At 44.0% G+C, this 22,838-nt stretch overlaps 2 protein-coding genes across 3 annotated transcripts; one reads left to right on the forward strand and one right to left on the reverse strand.

Annotated features, from left to right (window-relative positions):
- Nucleotides 1-581: 581 nt before the first annotated feature.
- On the reverse strand, nucleotides 582-6,022 carry lipg (lipase, endothelial). The gene is made up of 10 exons (XM_084359858.1): nucleotides 5,715-6,022; nucleotides 4,440-4,630; nucleotides 4,036-4,215; nucleotides 3,061-3,172; nucleotides 2,746-2,964; nucleotides 2,409-2,651; nucleotides 2,093-2,213; nucleotides 1,675-1,902; nucleotides 1,474-1,578; nucleotides 582-1,358 (listed from the first exon to the last, which is right to left on the reverse strand). The coding sequence occupies exons 1-10, from the start codon at nucleotides 5,803-5,805 to the stop codon at nucleotides 1,346-1,348; spliced, it is 1,503 nt and encodes a 500-aa protein (XP_084215984.1). The 5' UTR covers nucleotides 5,806-6,022; the 3' UTR covers nucleotides 582-1,345.
- Nucleotides 6,023-9,044: 3,022 nt separating this feature from the next.
- On the forward strand, nucleotides 9,045-21,610 carry LOC311261739 (E3 ubiquitin-protein ligase KCMF1-like). 2 transcript variants are annotated; one of them, XM_084360636.1, is made up of 7 exons: nucleotides 9,045-9,267; nucleotides 11,638-11,805; nucleotides 13,832-13,971; nucleotides 15,690-15,791; nucleotides 18,190-18,370; nucleotides 19,501-19,819; nucleotides 19,920-21,610. In XM_084360636.1, exons 1-7 carry the CDS (start codon nucleotides 9,252-9,254, stop codon nucleotides 20,245-20,247), a joined length of 1,254 nt encoding a protein of 417 aa, XP_084216762.1. In that variant the 5' UTR covers nucleotides 9,045-9,251; the 3' UTR covers nucleotides 20,248-21,610. The 2 variants fall into 2 exon arrangements, with proteins under 2 accessions (XP_084216762.1, XP_084216763.1); XM_084360637.1 differs by lacking the exon at nucleotides 9,045-9,267 and adding an exon at nucleotides 9,407-10,032.
- The last annotated feature ends 1,228 nt before the right edge of the window (nucleotides 21,611-22,838 follow it).

The raw sequence follows: 22,838 nt of genomic DNA on the forward strand, positions 1-22,838 counted from the left end.
GGAGCGGAGAGAGGCAAAGAAATCCAGCAGCATCAATAAACTTAAACAAATCATCCAGAGGCTTGTACAGGCAACAGAGAGACGGGGAAAGCCGATTAAAAAAGTGATTAATACATGTTAATTGCTACAAATTGTTATAAAAGAGGCTAGCATGTAATAAAAGCTTCCTTGTTTCTTTTTATTGTGCAGACTGTGAGCATAACACCCGCATGTTTAGGTTTTCTGTTACAAACCCCAGTAAGCTTGATTGATGCTCAGGTATCTGCTCACAAAAGCAATTTGTATTGGCTGCTTACACACTGGTCACGAGTGACTGTCACTTCGCAAATTGGAGCCCTACGGGGCCCTCAAATGCTCATGTATGGGCATTTGTTAAATGAGCGAGATGTAAAAAAAAAAATCTCATGCTGCAAAACACAGCCTGCATGTCGCCTATTTAAAAAGGAAGTACCCCACGATCACCAGTAAACGTGACAGTTTACAGACGTCGGAGAACCTCAAGTTCCTTTTTCTCACCGAGGCAAATCACCATCAAGAAGTCTTTCAGAGTTGTAACATTTAAAATGACAGGAAACAGTTACTACAAATAACAGGTGAATTTATTTTTCCAAAAAGTTATTTACATTATGTACATAAGACACCCCCCCAAAAATAAGCCACATACAGTAACAGTAACACTCTGCACAAAAACCTCAGAAAAGATCGTGTGCAATGAGATCAGGCGTTTCCTTCACTGGTTCAGTGTATCAGTAATCTCTCAGCAGAAAGGCACACTTGTTCACAAACACCCACACATGACCACACACACGACCACACACACACACACACACTTACGCACAACATTCACACACACAAATACTGCATCAAGGAGAAATGCATTCAACATATGCTTCATCACGGGATGTGATCTGATAAATAACGTTGGTCTTGCAGTGCTTCCATTTTTTTTTCATAAATAAAAAAATATTTAAAAATTTACAGTACAGCGACTACAATTGCTGGTGTATGTCCACTGGCACAGATCTGTGTTCTAAGTCACTAGTCCACACAAAGGAACGTTCTGTAACTCCTCGGGCAATCTCAACACAGTTGGGACAGCCCCGCGCCGCCAGCCTGCGCGTCATCTTCCAGCTGTCTTGTAGGCCGGACCCCCAGAGTCCTCGTTTCCAGAAACCAATGGAAACCTTGCTGTTGCAGTTTAAGAGTCCAGTCAAGCCCCCTCGCACCGTGCGCTGATCAATCCTCCTACGAAAAGTGCTCAAATAAAGAGAAGCCGGTGCTTCTCGCTGATCCATGTTGGGTCCCCCATGGTGATGGTGCATTGGTTGTTGGAAGTGCTGAGTTGTTACATGGGCAGCCTGCCAATCAGAAACAAGTTTCATTTAGTAAGAATCACACACAGCTTCTTCTTAGTTTTCAGTTCAATTAAAATCTCATTTCATGCAAGATATCCAACATTGTAACGTTTCCTACCGTTTTCTTGGTTTCACTTCCCAGCCATCACGACATTTCACGAAAGTTACCGATTCCCCTGGAGAAATCTCAGTTTTTCCAGGTTCTTGGGCACAGAACGTAAACCTGCGACAAAACAAAAAGGAGAAATCTCTGTTAATCTTTGTCAAGTGAAATAAATCCTAGACGGTGCGGTGTCTATTCACTGCTGCTCCTACTTACTTCTTCTGCGTTTCTCCAGCTTTCACGCGAATCCGCCGGACTTCCAGCACAGGTTTGGGAGGCTTGGTGTTCCAGGACCAGAACGTCTTCTTGATGTTCTTCCAGACCGAGTTCCAGGATTCAGAATCACCTTCCCAGCTCAGACGGATCTTCAGCAGGTCACCGATTTCATCCTCAGTGAACACCAAGAAGGTGTTGGTCAGGTTCAGACCGATAGTTCCTTCATGGCTGGACAAAGAACGATAAACAAAGAACGTTGAAGTCAAAGTTACTTAAGCTCCTCCTCCAGTCTGAGTACATCACAGACGTATGTGTCTGGCATTTTAAAAAGTCCAGTTTCTATATTTATAGGACAGCGGTCTGTGCACTTCTCACCATCACAGGCAGTTTTGCAGAAGTATTTAGAGTCTGCACTTACACATCGACAAATATGTTCGTCGTGTCGTTATTGGCTCCGTACAGCTTGACGTGGAAGGTGGGATCTGCATGGTCTGCCTGTTTCCTGTTGAACACGTGCATCTTCATCTGGTAGTGGTAGCCTTAAAAGAAAACATACAACAGAGTTAATGTTTGATCCCCCGTTGGTACAGTAGTAGTTTACTCTAGCAACTATGGGATCATAAAAGGTGTAGATATGGAGGTTTGAGATAAGAACCTAATTGGTTTTACTATGAACATGGTAGTAAAAGATAACTGATTGCAATGCATTTCCGGGCAATGGCCTTAAAACTCACCTCCGAAGGGAGTGTCAGCACGTGTCTTCAGATACATTTTACTATTGCGCCTCTTGCGCATCTTCCTGGCGTTGTAGCCGATGTTGTTGCAGCGATTTTTGCGGCAGCTGAGGCAGATGCCCTTCTTGAAGCGATCGGGCCCGGTGCACTGGAAGGCAAAGCTCATGTGGTCCTTGTTCATCAGGGAGTCCACAAACAAGTGCACGGCACGCTCGTGCTCGCACTTCATCACCTCCATAAAATCTGGAGAAAAATAAAGGAGGGTATACTGTCAGACATCGGACAAAAGGGCTTGGTATGTTGTTGTTGGAGCTACAGTCAGTGCTTAAGAACTTACTTCCAGCCACTGCCAACACGTCACCCAGTGCACAGCCGGGCTGCACGTCACCACCGTTGGGGTAGATATCAATGTCCCCAATTGGCTGCTGGATGCCAATACTGACACCCAAAGCCTCTCGAGTGTACGTGTGCAGAACATCCACAAAGTCTGCGTCATCTGCGGAGAGGCGCTTCCGCTCCTCCACACCCTCAAACATCGGCCCTGCAGGGTCCAGACCTATCGGAAATGAAAGATGAGACAGTGTCAGTAAAATGAAGCAGCACCATCCTTAAAAAAGGAGGGCTATTGCCGATTCAAGTTGCCATCACTTACCGGTGATTCTGCCAATGGTCCCGCGTACAAACGTTCCTGCGTAGCCGGCGACGTGAGCGCCTAAGCTGTAGCCAATGAGGTGCACTTTCTCCAGAGGAAGCTGCTGCTCGTCCTGTTAACAGAAAAAAAAGTTCACATCAGCAGCTGCCAGCAGGAACGCTAACACACACACACACACACAACAAATTCTGGATTCCAGCCAGCGATGATCCGTCGTGCCTGCAGCTGAGCCGAGCTCAGTTAACCGGGACAGGATCTACAGATAGTCCCTTCCATGCAACAGCGCCTCCACCATCTGTCTCAGTTTGTCTCCATGAAATAGTCTTTGTCTATGTTTACAACTACGTGGCAGGCTGCCTGGAGCGCTCCTCACTTGCCATTTGTGCACTGGTCCAATTTTGTGACAGTCCTGCTGAATGGCGATTGTTGCCTTTGCCTCAGTACAAAACGGATCATGATCCTTATTAAAATTCTCTGAAGAGCATTGATCTGAAGAAGATCCTGAGCTGTGATGACAACATACCAGAGAGAAATTGAGCGAGTGCCTCAGGGTGACGTGGGGAGTTCATAAAAACGTCCAACAAAATGGATTTTAAGCATACCATCTCACTTCGGCTAATATGTTTTCGACAGTTCTGTCATGCTCGCAAAAGTCTGCGATCTCTTAAATCACTCTAATGGAAAGACAGAGGGGCGGCAGGTTTTATGGATTAGCAGGTTCTCAGCTGCTCTGCCAAGAAAGCTCAGATCACACACACTCGTCATAAATCATTCAGAAAGATCACATGATAATAAATCAGTCAATCTCCCTTCATGTACATGCCAAAGACACCTCGGATTTATTAGACCAAACTACGTCACGGCTGAGTGGCAACATGGGCACAGGGGTATTTCGGTTGAGTGCCATTACAGGAAATACCAACAAAGGGGGCCTTTTGCATGATTGGATCATAAATTCACAAGTTTTGTTTTTACCTGAAGCCAGTTGAGCATGGCGGCAATATCCAGGCCGACGTTGTGGGTGTGGTTGACCGCATCCGGGTACAGCTGCTGGGCCATCGCTATCCAATCGACCACCACAACGTTGGCGTCCGTTTCACGCCGCATCACCGCAGCGACCAGCTTGTGCATCCAGCTCTCGAACATCCCACTCATCTGCGAGAAAGACAGCAGGAATCATTCATTCGGACGCCTTTAACCTGGTGACCTCTCGCTGCACAATCTCTCACATTCACATGATAAATTCCACCAATCAAAAGCAGACTGCAACAGACTTCACTGTGTGAGAGGTGAGGGTTTGTCAAGAGTGACCCAGACAGAGAGAGAGAGCAGGCCTGCCACTAGATATGGGGGGGGTTACAGTATTTTAAGTCATGTACCGTCCAGCCGTGGATGATGAAGATGGTCTTGGCTGTGGCGTTGAAGCCACACTCCTGTAGACACTCCTTCTTGCCGGCCTGCAGGTAGCAGCCCTCATGCTCCAGATCTAAACTCTTCCTCATGTTGTACTTGACGGTGCCCTCCAGAGCCCTGCTGTCAGTTGACAGCTCATCCAGCTCGCTGTCCTCACCTGAGGGAAAGAAAATTAGGAAATGCTTATTTCTAAATTAAAAAGGAAACAGATAAGAATCTTACTAATGATGAGTCAATTTCAAAACACACCATCCAGCCAATCAGCCTCTTACACTGGCAGGGAGCGGCTGAGTGAGCCAATCAACGCGCTTTTGCAGCCAACATCTGCTGCTACAATAAAGCCGGCCGGCTGCAAGTTGCACATACACGCAGGCGCAGAGCCAAAATGTCACCACCACCACCTCCACCTCCACCCTTCTTCTTCTGTTTCAACCTCTCTTTCACACAGTTGCAGCCAGAGCTCATATAATTATATCCGACTGTAACACACTGTGCTCTCAGCCTGGAGGCTAAAACGGTAACACTGACGCAATAAGGGACGAGGATGCTGACAGTTTATACACAGATTAAAAGGGAAAAAAAACACAATATGGAAATGTTTGGTTATTTAAAGACTGCACAGCTTATTTTAAAGACATTTATCCGCCCTCTCTCTTCTTGATGAAGGGGGTTGCATGAGTTTAATACCAGACTTGGTTAATACCTCCGCGCAGGGGCACAGACGTCAGGTCTGAATTTAAATCATGAACCCAACACCCTTTGGTAATGGGCCACACAGACCAAAATGACTTCAGCTGGGTAGTAAAAAACCTCTGGTGAGCCCGGTCTGCGGTAAAACGCGGATTCAGCGGAACATCTCTCCAAATAGTTGACACAGACGTGGCGTTGCGCGTCTCCAGACCAGACTCCTGCTGCTCTCCCAGAAAAGGACACGTCGCAGTCTTGTAAAGAAAAAAAGAAAATCCATCCCCGTTTTTGTGGCTCACCCTGCCCGCCACACTTGCTCTCATTTGTAATTTCGCCCCAAATAGCCTTAAAAATGCAGATTAATTAAAGCAGATCGATGCGAGGTAGAAACCGACTTATTGGGATTTTCCATTCAACATCCTCCCAAAAGCGCATGTTTGCCCTACTTTCCAGACGCGGTGTTGGAGAGTCTGACACTTTCCCTGCCCGTGAGGCTGGGGAAACACAGAAATGATAGAAATGAATGAACAATAGACACAAAGCCCGTTTCTTACCTTTAAGAACAGCGTTTTCCCCAAGAGCGGACGAGAAGAGCGCAGCGGCACACTGTAGGAAAATCCACAGCAAAAGGGCTTTATGATTCATTTCTCAGTCACAGACGAGTGTGGTTGGAATTAAAACCTTCCTGGAATATATATAAAAATATCTTCTTTTTTTTTTTTTTTGGATAGCTGCCGGTGGCGCGGAGGGTCGGCAGAGTTTAGATCCAGTGGTGACAAAGAGCAACAGAGCCGGTGGTGCGTTTTCTTTGGGTGCGCGTCTTTCAAACGCACCGCTCAAAGCAGATGTATAAACTAGCGTCAAGCGTGTGATTAGAGTTTTAAATAGTTTCCCCTTTTCAGTCATCTGATCATCGGCTGATCTATCGTGGATCTTATTGGTCAAGCCCCCGTTTCTTTACGTTAGCAGGGCGTGGCGACGGGCTGAATGAAGTCGTAGTAGGCTTCTCACGTTGCGCGTGTTTTAACCCTTGTTGGGGTGTGTGCGAGTCTGACGCAAGCAGTAGCACATATCCAGCAGCTCAGTGATTGGTATGAAGGTCATGCGGCTCGCACCTTTGTCGCATAACCGGATTCAAACAAATAGATAAATAAACAAACAGATCGTGAGCCTTTGGGAATGAGGAGGGCGCTTTAAAACCCTTTTAAAAAGTGGAAAAATGAATTTCCCACTGGCTTTTATGATACGTGGGAAAGCCTCAGCCCCCCCTGCGCGTCTATGGGAACATTTAAAAGGCTCCGACCCGTGTGTGTGTGTGTGTGTGTGAGGGGGGTGGGATGGCGAGGCTCCCCCACTGAAAGCACCGTCCCCTCCGCCTGGCGCGCTGCCAAACTATCAGCTTAGCTCACGACCGGTTTTCAATTGATGAGGCTAAAGAAAGGGCGCACTCACGCAAGGACCCCCGCTACAATAACACCACTGTGTTGTGTACATACAAACCAGCGCCTCGCTATATGCCCGGTAAGGAAGTGTCACCTGCCACCCCCAGCAGCAGCAGCAGCAGCAGCTCCTGGTACCTGCATCCACTCAGCTTTTTACGCATCTGTGGAAACAAAGTCAGGCTGCTGGGTCCAATGTGCAGTGGGTCAGTGGGTTCAGTGGCTCAAGAGGTCAATAAGCCACAAAGATATTTAACTGTTGAGTGATTGTGGGTCTGTGTATGCCTCTTATCTTGGTCTCAATGAGGCATTTCTCAGGTTGGAGTTAAAAATAGTGATCCTGCTTTGAGCTTAGATCTTATTTTCCACTTTATTATCTATCTATCTATCTATCTATCTATCTGAGTATGACCTGGATGGGGCATTTTCCTCACAGCGTAAAGCATTAACATTCAAATAAAATGTATGTTTCAAAGGAGGAGAGTGAGGATGTGTGTGTTATAGGAGAATTAAAGATAACTGGTCCTATTTTTACCCACATATATTAAAAGTCGGTCTGTACGGATGTGAGAAGGTGGCAGAAGGTGCGTGAGAGTCTCCATCTCCAGAGGGCACTACAGTTCAAACGATGAGGTGATGCAGTGACGCGCTGAGTGTAAAATTCATCCTGCTCACTCACTCATACTCAAACCATCCCTCTTTCGTGGACATGAGTGATCTCTGGAGGGCGGCAGTCATCACTGCATCACAGGATGTGGTGTGTGTTTTAAAAACGACTGGACGATATAGATCTTCCAGGTGATGACGCTGTGCCAGTACCACCGCCTCCCTACCACCGAAATGTTGTGTTTTGCAAGGATTCAGTCCATCTTTTTATTTCTGATCTCTATCTTAACACTGTATTGACAAAAAGTCAGCAGTTCTTTAGAAAAAGGAGTAAAACTCTTCCCAGAATCGGTCTGTTGGACAGACCCGACGTCAGACATGAGCAGTTATATTTACTTCAAAGTTACGGCTGCTTCTCACGCAGGGGTGTTGTTATTATTTCCATCCGCACACCACAGCCAGCTGCTCAGTCTGAGCGCCGGTTTGATTCTGCAACATGCTGACCTGCCCTGATTTCTGCCCTACAAGGTCTGGCCAACAATGAGGCAATGTGAAACCCTTAAAATAATCAAGTTGACCCACTCGGCTGCAGAAGCAGGGTCACTTAAACATCTTTATCTCGTGTGACTTGACTCATTCCTGCAGTCATTGTCCAAAAAACCCCAGGAATGAGCCATGAAGTCAGAACAAAGGCTGCAATCGTTGAGTTTCCCTTCAAATCCAACAACTTTTTGAGTATTTGACTTTTTTGTGTTTACCCTTAATCATGTTTCTCCCTCGTCTTCTTCATGGGTTCAGCAGCAAGAAGCTCCCAGCATGTAAGCAGCTTTCAGAGATGCCCTTAATGCTATCTGTCTCAACTCTAGTCTTATATTTATGTGGTTAATACTGTTTTTAATGTAGGTGAGAAGTATTAAGAAGTTTGCTGAAGGTACACCAGGTGTTGGCCATTGAACTCAAGTATCACATGACCCACATCCAGGTGTGATTGTCTTATAAAGATCAGTAAAACTATGTTTTTATGGCCTGTATTACTCCAATCTATCTTATTTCAATCACCTCCGTCTTCTGATCCGTCCCGTATATATAAATTACAATAAACAGTGAGCCTGTTTAAAGGACAAGTTCCCAAAAATGAAAATTCAGTCATTATCTACTTATTGTGAAGTTTTTATAGTCCAATAAACTTTTCTGGAGTTTCACAGCAAAACGGCATCGCAGCATTGTCCTAAACAGCTGAAGTAGTAGGGGACTTGTTTTTTAAAAAAATGAAAAATCAGCTGAAAGAAAAGATAAAATGGCTACAAAAAGAGAAGAGATCCCAAATCCACCCTCAGTTGAGCCTGTGCCGTTAAGATGGAGAGCGCTCGAACACTTCTTGCTCAGCATGTACAGTCAAGACTTTAGCTTCAGCTAACTTTTAGCTTTTCAAATCAATTCAGGATCTCGGGGCTTTTTATGGAGCCATGTCATGTTTAATTTCAGTTAATTTTCTCCACATTTTCTTCACTCGTTTAGGAGAACGCTGCTGTGCTGCTTTGCTTTGAGGCTCCAGAAAATACTACAAAACTTCACCTGGCTTTCCATCAAGCATGAGGCTGAGTCAATAATGACTGAATTTTCATTTTTAAGGTGAACTTATCCTTTAATAGAAGAAGATAACTTAGTCTTTGAGCCCCATCAGGTGATGGGGAAAACATCTAAGAGCACAGAAAGAGAAAAATATTAAAAAATAAATAAATGAATGTTTTTGGGGGCTCTTGAAGCCTTTAAGGTCCCTGGAGGATCAGTGGACCTCAGCCACCCTCCTGCTGCCAGCACCCTCACGTCAAAACTGAGGCAGCAGCGCCCCCGTGCGGGCGGAGGAGCGGCGCACCGGACAGTGACACAGCAGGAGGCGGAGGGAGGCAGCGAGCCAGACCGGATCCTTCATGAGGGAAGAGGCCAGGGACAGCCAGCCAACCCCGGCTTCTCTTCTCTTCACTGATATTATTCTGTATTGCAAGCCAGGGAGCCCGAGCAGGGGGCTGCGTTAGTGTTTATAGGATGTCCCGTCATGAAGGTAAGAGCACACTCCGGCACGGAGGCGTGAGCGAGTCGGGATTTGCGATAAAAGCGTTGACAGAGCACCGCTAGCTAACGTTAGCTAGCCGAGAATTTCTTGTTTTGCAGCCCATCCTCGCTAACGCTGTGCTAGTGCAGCAAGGTTGCAGTGTAATTTCGTGGGGACGCATTATGGCGGCCACAAAATGTTCACCTAACCCGACGGACCTTGCAGTTGACGTTTACGTGTCTGAAAATGTACAACAGTCGGCGCCAGTAGACCAAAACAACGCTGACATATAAACGGAAGACGCTAGTTTATGTTAGCTAAGTGTGCCAGCTAGCTCGCAAGCTAACTGGTACTAGGTTATGTAGGTTAACGTTGGCGAGCCGTGGGGCAAGGGGGGAGTGCCGAGAATAGGAAACACAGGGGAGCAGCGGACCCCAGATGGCGTTGCCGGGTCGGGTCTTGTCAAATTGTGAATGTTAGCTAGTTTTAGCCCCCTTCCTGGTACAAAGCTGGCCTGTATATTCCAGTTTCGCAAGCTAACGTTTAGCAAAAAACCCAACATTCACCTCGTCCTTGTGCTCAACCTTGTTGGGCTTGAAGTTCGTTGTTAGTGTCGACCAGACGTCTGTTAACACTGTCAATACACGTTTCAGCTCACCAACCAGTGAAAAGTGAAGTTGGGTGAAGTATACAACAGCTGTCTAGCTTGTCAGCTAAGAGTTAAGCTAACGTTAGCCGGGTTGTTCGTTAAATGATTAGCCAGCAGCAGCGAAGGTTAGTCAGGCCCGAGCGGCCTTTATTTCCCTTGCCTGTGTTGTTGTTGTCAACTGTAACTGTCAGTGGTCATCAAGTTATTTATGTCTTGAGATGTAACTTGTTAGCGTTGTTACTGCCACTAACGCCTCTGTAACAGCTAGTCGTCAGCCTCTTGCACAGCAGGATCCGCTTGGCACTGAGCTTTTTCCAGTGTGCCAGCTATGAATGGAGATAAGAGGGAGTTTAAACAGCCTGGTGTCATACAATACACCGAGACTGCACGACTGTCCTAGTCAATCAAGAGCTGGCCTGGCATGAACACATGTGAACCCTATGTGACACATCAGGTTAACAGATATATATATATATACATATGAGGGTAGCTTTATGAATGAGTGTATGGAGTAGGGAGTCTTTGTAAATCTGTTGCTTACCCCTGGATAAGAGGATTGCTACAAGGGGTGGACACCGTAAGCAAACCTGTAATATATGATGCAAAGCAGCAGACACTTTTAATGTTCAGGTTTGTCTGGACTGCATCAGAGAAGTGTTGTTTCTCCTCAAAGGCTTTTTCTTTAAATGTGTTTATTGTGTCACAATCAAACAGCATTAATGAGACAGCACAGACGTCTGACCCACGTCCCTGCACCACCACGACAAAAGCAAACATACAACTAAACCAACAAAATACATACTGTACAGCAATCCAGTGCGGCCCATCTATTCAAATCGATTTAATGATTAACGATTCAATATCACCGCTGTGGACTTAAACCATCCATCCATATCATCGTTGTAAAGGTACACCTCCATTTTGAAATTCTCATAGCACATCCATGTCACCATTTCTGTCCAAGCGTACCTCCCTCTTTAACACTCAAAGTGAGAGGAAACATCTGCTAGCTGCTATTTCATGCAATGTAAACGGCCATAAACTGAAGCTATAATGGAGACTAGCAACAAACAAATAGTTTTATCTCCCCGTCAGTTAATATTGATACTTTTGTGTTTCATGTGTGTCAATCTAAAGTAAACCTTTCTGCATTTTACTGGCTACAAATTTTTTATGTGTTGTTTTTTCTTTAATAGCCAAAAGCAGAAAAGAAAAGTGATGACAGCATCTTCTGTAACTGACTGTGTTGAATGGACAGATGACATCATCTCGTATCAATCGCAGGCCCCTGAAAAAATCCAATTAACTTTGTGATACCTGCAGATATCAAATCGTTGACCGAAGAGTCGATGTGATATTGTATCGTGATGAAGCTGGTGATTTACAGCTCAAACAATGCAGTACGCTGTCACATCAGTACAGAAACAGTTAAAACTTCACATGAATGCAGTATTTATTCATCTCACCAGATTCTTGCATTATAATTTTTTAGCTGTTCGTATTCTGTCGACCACATTTAAGGACCTTTCATTCAGTAGTAATTTGGGATGTGGAGCATTCAGCTGAAAATAGAAAAATGTCAGGCATTTGCACACTTTGTTCCCCCTTTAGCACGACCTCCAACCGGACTCCATATTCCTTCAATTAAAACGCCACCTTTCATCACCACTTATCTCTTAATATTTTGGTATCTACATCCTCTTTATAACGTCTTATCTTTCTCCCCTCAGGCGTCAGCTGTGATGCATGTTTAAAAGGCAACTTCAGAGGTCGACGGTACAAATGTTTAATTTGCTACGACTACGACCTGTGCGCATCATGCTATGAGAGCGGTGCAACCACGACCAGACACACCACAGAGCATCCCATGCAGTGTATATTAACCCGAGTCGACTTTGGTAAGTACAAATCGATATTCACATCTGGCTAATTATGACCAGAGTGTCTGTCTGGCTTGTGAACTTGAACCACCACGCTGTCTGTCAGTCAGTGTCATAATATTTGTTGCTGTCATTATCGATGTTTAGTAACACTTTACATCAATAGACAGATGTTTTATAATTAATTGACAGCCATCCTAGAAAATACAGATGTTTAACACAATATGTGAACGTTTACTACAGTTCATTTGTAAGATTACAAACCAGAAACACAATATCTCCAAACTGTTTCTCGTGGTGGTTTATCGCCTGAATGTCATTAAGATATCAAAAAGTAAGATTTAATCTGCATCTAATGACACCCTCATTAGATGCAGATTAAATGGTGGGTGTGTGTGTTTATTAACAACCACAGCTCACAGCCACCAGTCACATTTAATCAAGCACTAACAACACTATGGCACGTCATATTAAGAATAAATCTCCAGTAGTGTCAGTAAAATTGTTGCAGCGCATGTTTTCTTTTCCTGGCACTGGCCTTTGTTCTCCGCTGCTGATGGTTTAGCAGTGCCTGATTTTATCCAGACATCCGGAGGGGTTTTGGGGAATTTGATTTATCAAAAGAAAAATAAAACATTTTGTAGCGGCAGCGATGGGGATAGAGATATCCCAGTCTTAATCAGACAATATGTACTGTAGATTCAGTTAAAATGAATTGTTTTTAAAGTTGTTACAGTTGCTGGGTATAATCTCATCTCTTCTGGTAAAATTCTGGTTTTGATTTAATGGATCATTTCAATGGATTTTGGATGACTGCTTTTCTAACTAATTGCTGCTTTGAAATATGTTGCATTCAGCCTTTCACACGTTGGAAATGCTGTTTTACGATGTGTGAAAAAAAATAACAAACTGTTGCAGTAAACACAGCAGAAGGTGCAAGCTCACAAAGAAGGCCTCTTTTTTTGTTGTTGTTGTTGTTACATTTTCAGCGTGCCTGAACCGAACCAAGTGTTTTATGGTGAATCTCAGTTTTTAGCTCATTAATACAGTGTATCTGTCAGTATCAGGACTTTGAAGAGAGACCGTAGGCTCGGGCGGCTCGCATAGCTGTCAGTCGCTCCCCTAACTGGATTTGATGGACCAGAAGAGTTGACCTCATTGTCGTCATTATTTACGAAATTGTATTTCAACTTTATTCTCCATAATTTGACCATTTTCTTGAAGTGCATAATGAAAAAAAACGTCCTCCTCTCATTTTTTTCCCTCACCCCTGGCCCTAATACTCTTCCGTGATTACCAGACGTGTGACTCAAGTCATTTTGGTCCAAGTCTCAATTAAGACCCGTCATTTTTTCTCGAGTCTTCACAGCACTGTTGCATGTCGCAGCTCACTGTTTCGGGTTTGCGGCTTGCAAACGTTGCACTTCTGGTTAAGTCTCGCTGCTGTCATCAACCAGCTCTTCACATTCCCAGCACCAAATGCTATCCAGACAAAGGTAGCGACTTTCTGGTGAACATAATAAAACCTTTACAAGATAAGTGACCAGATATTTCCCTCAGACGTTCATCAGGTGCACACAAACACTACTTCAAATAAATTCTGATGCTGCTCTGTATCTGCTGAATGTATATATAGGCTAAATGTTTGCCAACATGTTCACTGTGACAGCTTTGGCAAAAATATCATGTAATGCAGGTTTAAGTAAAGCTGTCAGGAAAGCTGAATGCTACACTGTCGTTAAAAGAAAAAGATGTTCACTAGCAGGTGTCTCCTATCATCTAAACCTGTCTGAATATTAACCTGTTGAAATGAATCTAGTCAAAATGGGCTTCAATCTGACTTTGTGTGGTTTCATTCTGATAAAATACACCTTATTAAAGCTTTATCGTTGTCAAACTCCCTTCACCAGTATCCTCCACTCTCGACTTTATGATTTTATACATCAGTTTTGGAGAAAAACTGCAACAAAAGCACTTGTAATGGACTTGCAGTTAAAACAAGTCAAAACACTGACACTGAACGTCCCTCTCCATCTCCCTGCAGACCTGTACTACGGTGGAGAAGCATTCTCAGTGGAGCAGCCTCAGGCCTTCACATGTCCCTACTGTGGCAGGATGGGCTACACAGAGATCTCCCTGCAGGAGCACGTGGCTGCAGAGCACACAGAGACCTCCACAGAAGTGGTAAGTTGGCGCTGAAGTGTCACAAACAGTCATGTATGAAACCTTGACTAGATGTTTGCACGGACCTGAAAGCCCGGAAACATCAACATTTGTGTTGATTCTTCCTCGCGTGCCTCAGAATTTGTCCTCAGTCTCTCACGTTCGAGATTACTTTAGGTTTTGAAAGTGTGCCGTCCTATCTTTAGGTCTTTGTCAGAGTCTTGCTTCACAATGTCACAGTCGAAGTCTTGTTCTGATGTCAGGTAGACTGTGCAGCTCCATTTATAGATGCTCACTGTTTCACTTCTCACAGCGAGAAAACACTTGTGTGAGCTGCTGAGAAGTCTGTGATTTTCATTCATTTTTATTTCATTAATTGAAATCAACTAGCATATTCTGCAAACGTGCTTGAGAGAGGTCCAAACCATTATAATGAAGTGTGTCGGAGGAGCATATTTGAATAGTGTTTGTTTAGTTAAGGTGTATTACTTCACCACAGGTTGAAAACTTCACACTAGCTGACCTGAAGCTGTGTAGGAAAGGTGTTGACTCTTCATGAGTGAATGACTGGGTAGCCAAATAATGTCTAAAGGCTGATTTATGGTAGGGCGCTCGACACTTTTGACAAGTGTTGCTCAACAGAAATAAATGCTGAAGGCAAAGGTTTTTAAGTCGGCATGCACAGTCTGTGGTTACCATGACTAAGTTGCATTGTGGCTAATTAGGCGGCAGCTTCTGAAGAGGAAGATTATGATAATTTCTTGTTGAACTGTCGATAACGGTCCAACAGTTTTATAGTATCATGCACAGTCAGTAGACTGCTTGTCAAAATCTGGCGCCTACATTACCCACGATGCAAACAAAAGGCTTATGCTACTTTTTTCATATACAGGAGGTCTCCCCCAAGACCTGTAAACACACTTTAATGTGTAGAATTGGTGGAGTTACCCTGCTGTGTATTTGTTTTTAACTTTATAACCACGTCTACTGTGATCATCCCTCTGTGAGCTGCAGATTGCCCTCACTCATTACAGCGGGCTGGGAAATAAAAACAATGAATCAATTAATACAGGCAAACAATTCAAATTTATTCCGGTGCTGTCAGTTCGGCCGGCCTGTCGGCTCAGTAAACAGACGGCCTCCCTGGTGCACTTCTGTGGACGGACACGCTGAATCCGGTTTGAAGTTATTAAAAGTGTTGAGCGTCCGACCATAAATCAGTCCACTGCTGTGGACAGGCAGCAAGCGTCATGTGAAAAACATTATGAAGTTCATGATCACAAATATTGTTTCCATTTGTCACATTATGCGAGCCTTCAGAGTCGACATTGAGTCATTGTGCTTTGATGGAAAAAAGGGATGTTTGGGAAGTCCTTCACCAACCGGGTTTGACTAAGTCAACGCTGGAAGTTAGCGCGGCTAATTTTGATTGTCATCCGCTTTAAATACAGCAGCTGAACAAAATCGCATGATTCTTACAGCTCACATGTGATGCCGTTTGCCAGCAGACTATCCAATTGTTGATTAACTCATCAAACATTCAAAATCAGTCCTGAGTTTTGACACACGGAGCTGGAGCTTTCCTGAGATTGCATCTCTTTGTGTTCAAACACAGCATTTGTACAGTAGATATTTTCCAATCTCCGTGTTTGTTCAGGACGACCCAGCACCAACCGATGAATGTTGTGCAGTGAAGTGTGCTGATATTAACATGTCCGCTCTCTCTTCCTGTCCTCTAGATCTGCCCCATATGTGCAGCGCTGCCAGGTGGCGACCCGAATCATGTGACAGATGACTTTGCTGCTCATCTCACACTTGAACACAGAGCACCCAGAGACTTGATATCCTTCTCAAGTAGTAGTCCAGTCTGCTGACATGACTGCACCTGGCTGCAATATTGATTGTTTGTGTTTCAGTCTGTTGTATGAAGAGAAAAAGATATTTTAAGGTTTCGATGTGCAAATTCTTCAGACTTTTATGCTCATGGATGTGCAAAAAAAGCAAGGCTGTCTGCGTCGTCCAGATTGTTTTGTCATTTTCAAGATTAGTGCACCAGGGAGGCGTCTGTTTACTGAAACTGACATTTGTTGACATTTTGCTAATCACATTTAAGCCTCCTGTGGTAGTTTTCGAAATCATCACGGTGGCTGAATATAAATGAGGGGAAATATCAAAATATGTGCAATAATGATGCCATTGCTGTAACACAAATTCTTATCAAAAATGACGGCAGTCTACTGAAATACAATGAACTTTGCTGGGAATTAATTATCCTAAGCACCTTTTTTATGCAGTATGTTCTGTAAAAAAACAGTACGTATCTGATAACATATACACCAATACAGATATATCAGCGATGGGCCAATATCGGCTGATACTATTGGTCGGGCTGAAGTTTTTAGTGCCTAACAAGCCCTGGCCTCACGTTATCTTACATTAAAATATTTCCAATGAGTTTTAATTAGTGATGTATAACGATTTTTGATTTAGGAAGAAAGACAGCACTGGTATCAGATTGGTACTTGGTATTTCAGTCAGTATCTGGAGAGAAAAAGCTGAATCGGTGCAGCCCTAATGATTTGCATTGTTTTTTATCAGCTGTTCTACTGGCATGTCACATGCAGTGCGCTGACCCACATTTCTGCCAACTGCAGAAGGCAGTAACTATTCGGGACACAGAAAATAGTCATAGAATAGAAGTGAAGGCGGCAAACATGGTAAACAATGCAGACGAATAGTCATTAGACAGTGTTTTGTTAGAGAGAAACATATTCACACAAGATTCAGTTTTAATCAGACTAATTGGGGAAAATGGCAACTCAAGCGAGTTTTCTTAAAAAAATAAAAATAAAGAAAAGGTTTAACTTATCTGTTAAGCTCTCATTAAGTTCTCACTACAGGATTTCAACCCCGATTTTCCAACAAAAAGCTCTGAATCGGAGGCAAATCGGTGCTCACTCACATGTGTGAACTGTTCAAAGATGTGATCCAGGAGCTCGCTGACACCCGCTGGATATCTAGCAGGCTGGCTGAGTCGCCGAGGGGTCAGGGAGCCATGAAAGAGATGCAGCCAATGAGAGCAGACTTTCCTTTCTCCCTTCTGCTGTCACCCGCAGTAGCTCTCCGAACCCAGTATTATCATGCATCTATGTATATGTAGGAGGCACAATAATAACCTATATTCTCTCAATCGGAAAATATATGCATCAGAGTACAGATGCACAAGCTGTTTGGTATTTGTCACCCTGTGGTCCTTGTTGAACAATAGCAGCCGGCAATAATCCTAATCCGTTCTCTCACTCGTATTCCTTTCTCTTAATTCCTTGTTTCTTCGACTCAGATCAATGCACAACAAACTTGAACGGCGTGATTCCTTCGTCACATTTCACCGTGTGATCTTGTAATGTGTGACCCGCTGTCGCTGATCAGTACTGTAGTGTGCAAACCATAACAACTGCAATACTCCCGACTGCAAGACAGAAATGTGTGTTGTTTGAACACATAAGCCATCTGATGACTTAAAAGGTCTTGTAGCGTGGCCATGGTGTTGCCTGATTACTAAGAAATCTCAATCAAACTTGAGGCCATGTTGAATTTACCCACATAAATACAAATTGTTCAGCAGAGGAGCCCTTTTCATGAATTTCTAAGGTAGGGAACATTAAATTCAGTTGTTTATCAAATGATGTGCAGGGTTTGAATGGTAGTGTCTGCTTTTACCTGTCAGGAATCAGCTGAAATACTGAGCTGCACTCTGGGATAGACTCAAAGCACTGACGACTGCACTTTGTCTATTTATAGGATACTTTGAATAAGTGTGGCGGAGAAAACAAAAGATGCAAAAATTTGTTTAAATGAAACAGACTGAACGAGTGCATCCTAAGTGCCAGGAAACAGGCCCATAGCTTTTGTTTGTAGGCAGAGTCTTGTGCATCATGGTACATGGTGACATGAGAGCAGCATGCAAATATGTTGCAGATTGCCAGCTGCTACAGAGGACCTGAGTGCAGTGAGCACTTAGAAATGGTGGTGATCAGCAGAGACTCATTTTTGATTTTGGCTCATCTTGTAGATAGTTTACAAGGAAAACAAATACAAACCATCTTAGGTTTTGGACTGTTGGTTGGATAAAACAGTCAGATTGAAGAAGCTCTAGAAGCTATTGAGTGTAATCCACAGAGATGATGTTAGCAATGAAAATCATTTGTTGCACCGTTGTTCCTTAACGTCGACCTTCACGATGAGTCCAGTGGGGTGCGGCACGTGAGGAGGATGTTCCACCCTGGGCGTGGGCTCGGGGGTCCTCGAGCCCGCAGGTCCAACATGCACTTCACCAGCAGCACCACAGGGGGGCTCTCCACCAGTCAGAGCTCTTCACAGAGCTCCAACTACAGCAGAGAGGCCATGGACCCCATAGCAGGTCAGTCACACCACACACACTGACATGGAGGAGGAGTCGTGGTTTACACTGTGAACCAGTGCTGACATGTATGATAGAAACAATACAGGCTCTCTCTGGAGCACAGAACAAGGAGCTGATGTAGGTCAGACAAAAAAACAACAACTCTATTCTTGTTATTAGTACAGTCAGGCTGAAAACAATTACCTTCTTGTTGTGGTTAAACTCAGTATCACTCAGCTGCACCTGCAGGAGGTCTGACACAAAACACTGTGTTCTGAACTAAATCAGGCATAAACAGATGCATTTAATAGGTGTCATGAATAAATCGTTTCTCTCTCAGACACACACACACACACACACAAATTACCTGCAGGAGCACAGATATTATACATGCCTAGTCTTTGTTTGTGTACATTTGAAGATGGTCTGTATTGTAAAGTAATGTGTGGGCAGAGTTGTTGCTGTGGCAATTCCTTGTTTGTCCTGTTCCCAATTTTAATCCGGTTCAGTGCTTGGCATTCGCCATGTCAGCTCCAGCTGTGCCATAATGAGGGTCCCTGTTCTGACTGCCTCACAAACAGGGCAACAGTCTCCTCTCTAATGACCCGACTGGTCGAGTGGTAGCCTAAAAACCTCACTGCTGAGGGTCTAGTGTGTCTTTCTGAGAGACAATGCCATACTTGTGATTGTGGAGCCGAGGCTGCACAGGGGTCTACTAGATTGCTGTTGTGGTTGCAGCTCTGTGACAGATGAGCTAATGAGTGCTAGTTTTTGGAATAATACGTGTCACCAAACTTATTTCCTTGTTATTTATTGTGAGCTGCAGCAATTAATTGGTTAGTTGTCAACTCTTGAATTAATGGCCTATTGAGTATCTGAAGAAAAAAAAAAGTAGGCATTCAGTGATTCAAGCTTCTTAATTGTGAATATTTTCTGGTTTTGTTACTCCTCTATGCAATGCAATTTTTTTGCCATTTTATTGACCATATCAGGAAAATAATCAAAAGATTAATCGACAATGTAAATAATCACAAGTTACTGCCCTACATTTAATGTTGTATATTGTCTGTTAGGCTGGTCACATTTACCGTCTCTGTGCTCCTTGTTGTTGATCTTAAGCCTTTTTCTTTTACATTCTCATCCTCCAGAGCTGCTGTCCCAGTTGTCGGGGGTGCGGCGTTCAGCGGGTGGTCAGCTCAGCTCGGGCCCCTCAGCCTCGCAGCTCCAGCAGCTTCAGATGCAACTTCAACTGGAGCGTCAGCAGGCCCAGGCGGCGCGTCAGCAGTTGGAGACAGCCCGAAACGCCACCCGGGGCGGCGGCCGAACCAATGCAATCCTAAACACCAATTCAGCCGCCGCAAACCCCAACCCCAGCGCCAACCACAATACCAACCCCAGTCCCAACCCGGGTCCACCTGAGTCCAACACGCAGCATAATGCACATAGCTCCCAGTTTCTACTCAGCAGGTGGAGCTAATGCTCTTATTTTTGGATCTACTTTTATTTCTATCCATCTGCCTTTCTCTCCTTATGAACTCTTACATGATCCTCTACCTCTCCCCCGCAGGCTGAGCGAACCGCGGCTGTCTGAGGCGGAGCGGCAGGCGTGCGAGGCCCAGTGGGCCGACAGGAGCCTGTTCGTGACGGAGCTGCTGCTGTCGACGCTGCTTCCCGACGAGGACGCGTCGGCCTCCTCCTCCGAGGACGAGGACGACTGTCATGGCTCATTGCGGAATTTCGCTGACTTCGAGGCCATGGGCTGTGTTGAGGTCATGACCTTGGACGTGGCGCTGGAGAACCTCAACCTCAAGGAGACGACCCCGGCTACCAAGACGACGAAAACGACGACTAAAACGGCGCCAACGAAGAAAGAGCCCCCCGCGCCGCCCCTTTGATGACATGGCCACTCCCTCCCCTCAAACCACCATTGTAACTGGCTGACTGCTGAGTCGGTCCAACTGCCAATGGATGACAAAAAAGACTGCAGTTCTTTTTGGCTTTGTTTTATTTTTTTTTTCTCAGTGATTGTCATTTCAGCTCTGTCGCTCCCCACTCGACCCCATGTTTATTACGTTGTGTACATTGAATAAAAGTAGTGAGACGAGAGAATGTGAAAGCAAGCAAGCGTGGTGGGTGCGTGAGAGAAAGGAAAAATAACTATATAAATATATTATAGAAAAATCTATATGAAAGTTGATAATCAAATCCACATAACCCGTGTTTCCTCTAGCAGATGAGCAAAGCGTAGTTAGCCGTTTAAGAGACAAACACGTCACACACTCACCCAGGGAGAGGAAGCAGACAGAAACCTCTCCGATAAAAACGCTGCTGTGTATTTATAGTTATTAATTAAAGTGCTTGGATGGTTTACCACAACTTAAGCATGAGCTTAAATCACCATGTGCCCATTTTTAACTGCACAGTCACTAGACGGGGAGGTCTTTCTCTTTTCGTTCAGACACCTGAGTAACTGTAAATTAACGGTGCTGAGTGCCACGTCACAGGCATTTCTGCACCACACACACAAACACACACACAAACACACACAAACAGACTGATGGCTGCATTTGGTTACATTCATGTCCGGTCTCAACCCCCTCCCCCTTGTGTGACATCACCTGTTTTGGGTCATGTGACCTTGCTTTATATCGACTGTGGGCACTTTGGTTTTGAATTGCATATCCAGTGTCCATTTGTGTACACTACAGATGCTCTACATACACAACTCGGAGGCAACAGAGATGACAGCATCTCTTCAGTGTGACCATTTTCAGGCCTTTTCTAACACGGAAGAAACACAACAACAACACATACGGTTGTTCATTTTTTTTTTGTTTGTTTGTTTTTTTTCTCTCTCTCTTTTACAGAAGACCAGATGCTTCTTTCTCAAGCTTCCCGTGATCTGAAATTAATCTTCTCTCCATTACTCATGAATGCAAAGATTATTTATAATGTGACTTGAAGGAGAGAATCCTGTATTGCTCTTTCCATTAATTTCTCTCAGTCAAAAAGATCTTTGTATGCCTCCACTGCTACCTGAAGAAATGCAATGTATGTTTTTGGCTCGGCGAACAAGCCAAATCACAGGGTAATCATTTAAGTTTGGAGGACAATAAAAAATGTTTTGGATGGAAATGAACTAACCCAATCCTGCTCTCTGGTTTGTTGTTTTTACTTTTGTTTTTTTTCTCAGTTGCTAACTTCTTGGTGAGCATGTACAGATATGGTAAAAAAATAAACACCTATCTTACAGGTCAAGTTCAATCTCAATTAGTCTTGTCATCTCCTGATCCATGTCGTCATTCACAGCAGCATTGCAGCATCAGATAAACAGCTGGGTCGACTTCCAACTGTGATGTTTAAGTGAAGGATAACGACGTGCTGTGGAAACTTGTGGCAGAGAGGCTGTCCAGGAAATACAGTCCAGGCCAGTCATTCATGTAAATTGGATCTTAAGTCACATTCACAAAATGCCTAAATGGAGCAAAAATAGCCACATCGTTCTCATCCAAACAGTGAATCTGTCTGTTATATTTGGAAACGGACCATGTAGGGCCCAAAAATCTCAGACCTCAAAGTGAAAACATCCATGACACGTCTGGAATAACAAAACCTCTTCTGGTTTCTGAGCACGGAAGTTATTCTCGACGTCTGGGGACAGTGTAAAAAAATAAACCGAAGATCAAAAGGTCCACTTACTTGCTTTTTAGGGCTTAAAAACTCCAGTCATCTTCCTTTGATGGTGTTTTCCCCTCATCTCTGGTCTCATTTCATCTCTTATTCAGCCTCTCAATATTTTGATTGGGCAATATTTTATTGACAATATGAAAACAAACTACATTCATGTAAGAAGGAGAACTAATAATATTCAGACAGGGAACGTGTTGCAAAGCAAAAATCACACCGTCGTCATGTTTTTCAGTGAAAATGAAATGCAAAAAATCATTCCCACCAAAACTGTGACTCATATCTCAATTGTAATATCTGTCAAAATAATCCCTAATGATTTGTTTGCACATTGTTCAGCCCGAAGCGCAACCAGAAAACCAAAACACATTAATTTCATCCTTTCGGTTGCTGTCGCAGGAGAAAAAGGCACAGTTTAATTTCAGCTGGACACCCTGAAATCTCAGGGATTCTCAAAAATCGAACATAATACTGCACATTAAGAATTAAAATGTAAACCAGAAAAAAAAATCTGCTGTATTAGTTCATTTGAAGGACAAACAAGCTTTTCATTCATTTCCATCTCAAAGTTGAGGCTGTTTCTAAAGGTCATTATAAACTTCATGCTGGGGTTAAGTGGACTTCCACTCCTAATCCCTGATGAGACTGTTCATAGTGTGCAGGAGCCACACTTTATCACAGCTGAAGGGCTTTTCTGTTGTCAATTAGGATCAACACAGGAACCACAAATGAGGAAATCGAGATGACCACATAACTCTCACAAACCATGAACAATGTCACTGCTTCTGAGGCACTGCAA

This window comes from Pagrus pagrus, assembly GCF_965226575.1.
Source record: "Pagrus pagrus genome assembly, chromosome: 8".
NCBI classification, from domain to species: Eukaryota; Metazoa; Chordata; class Actinopteri; order Spariformes; family Sparidae; genus Pagrus; species Pagrus pagrus.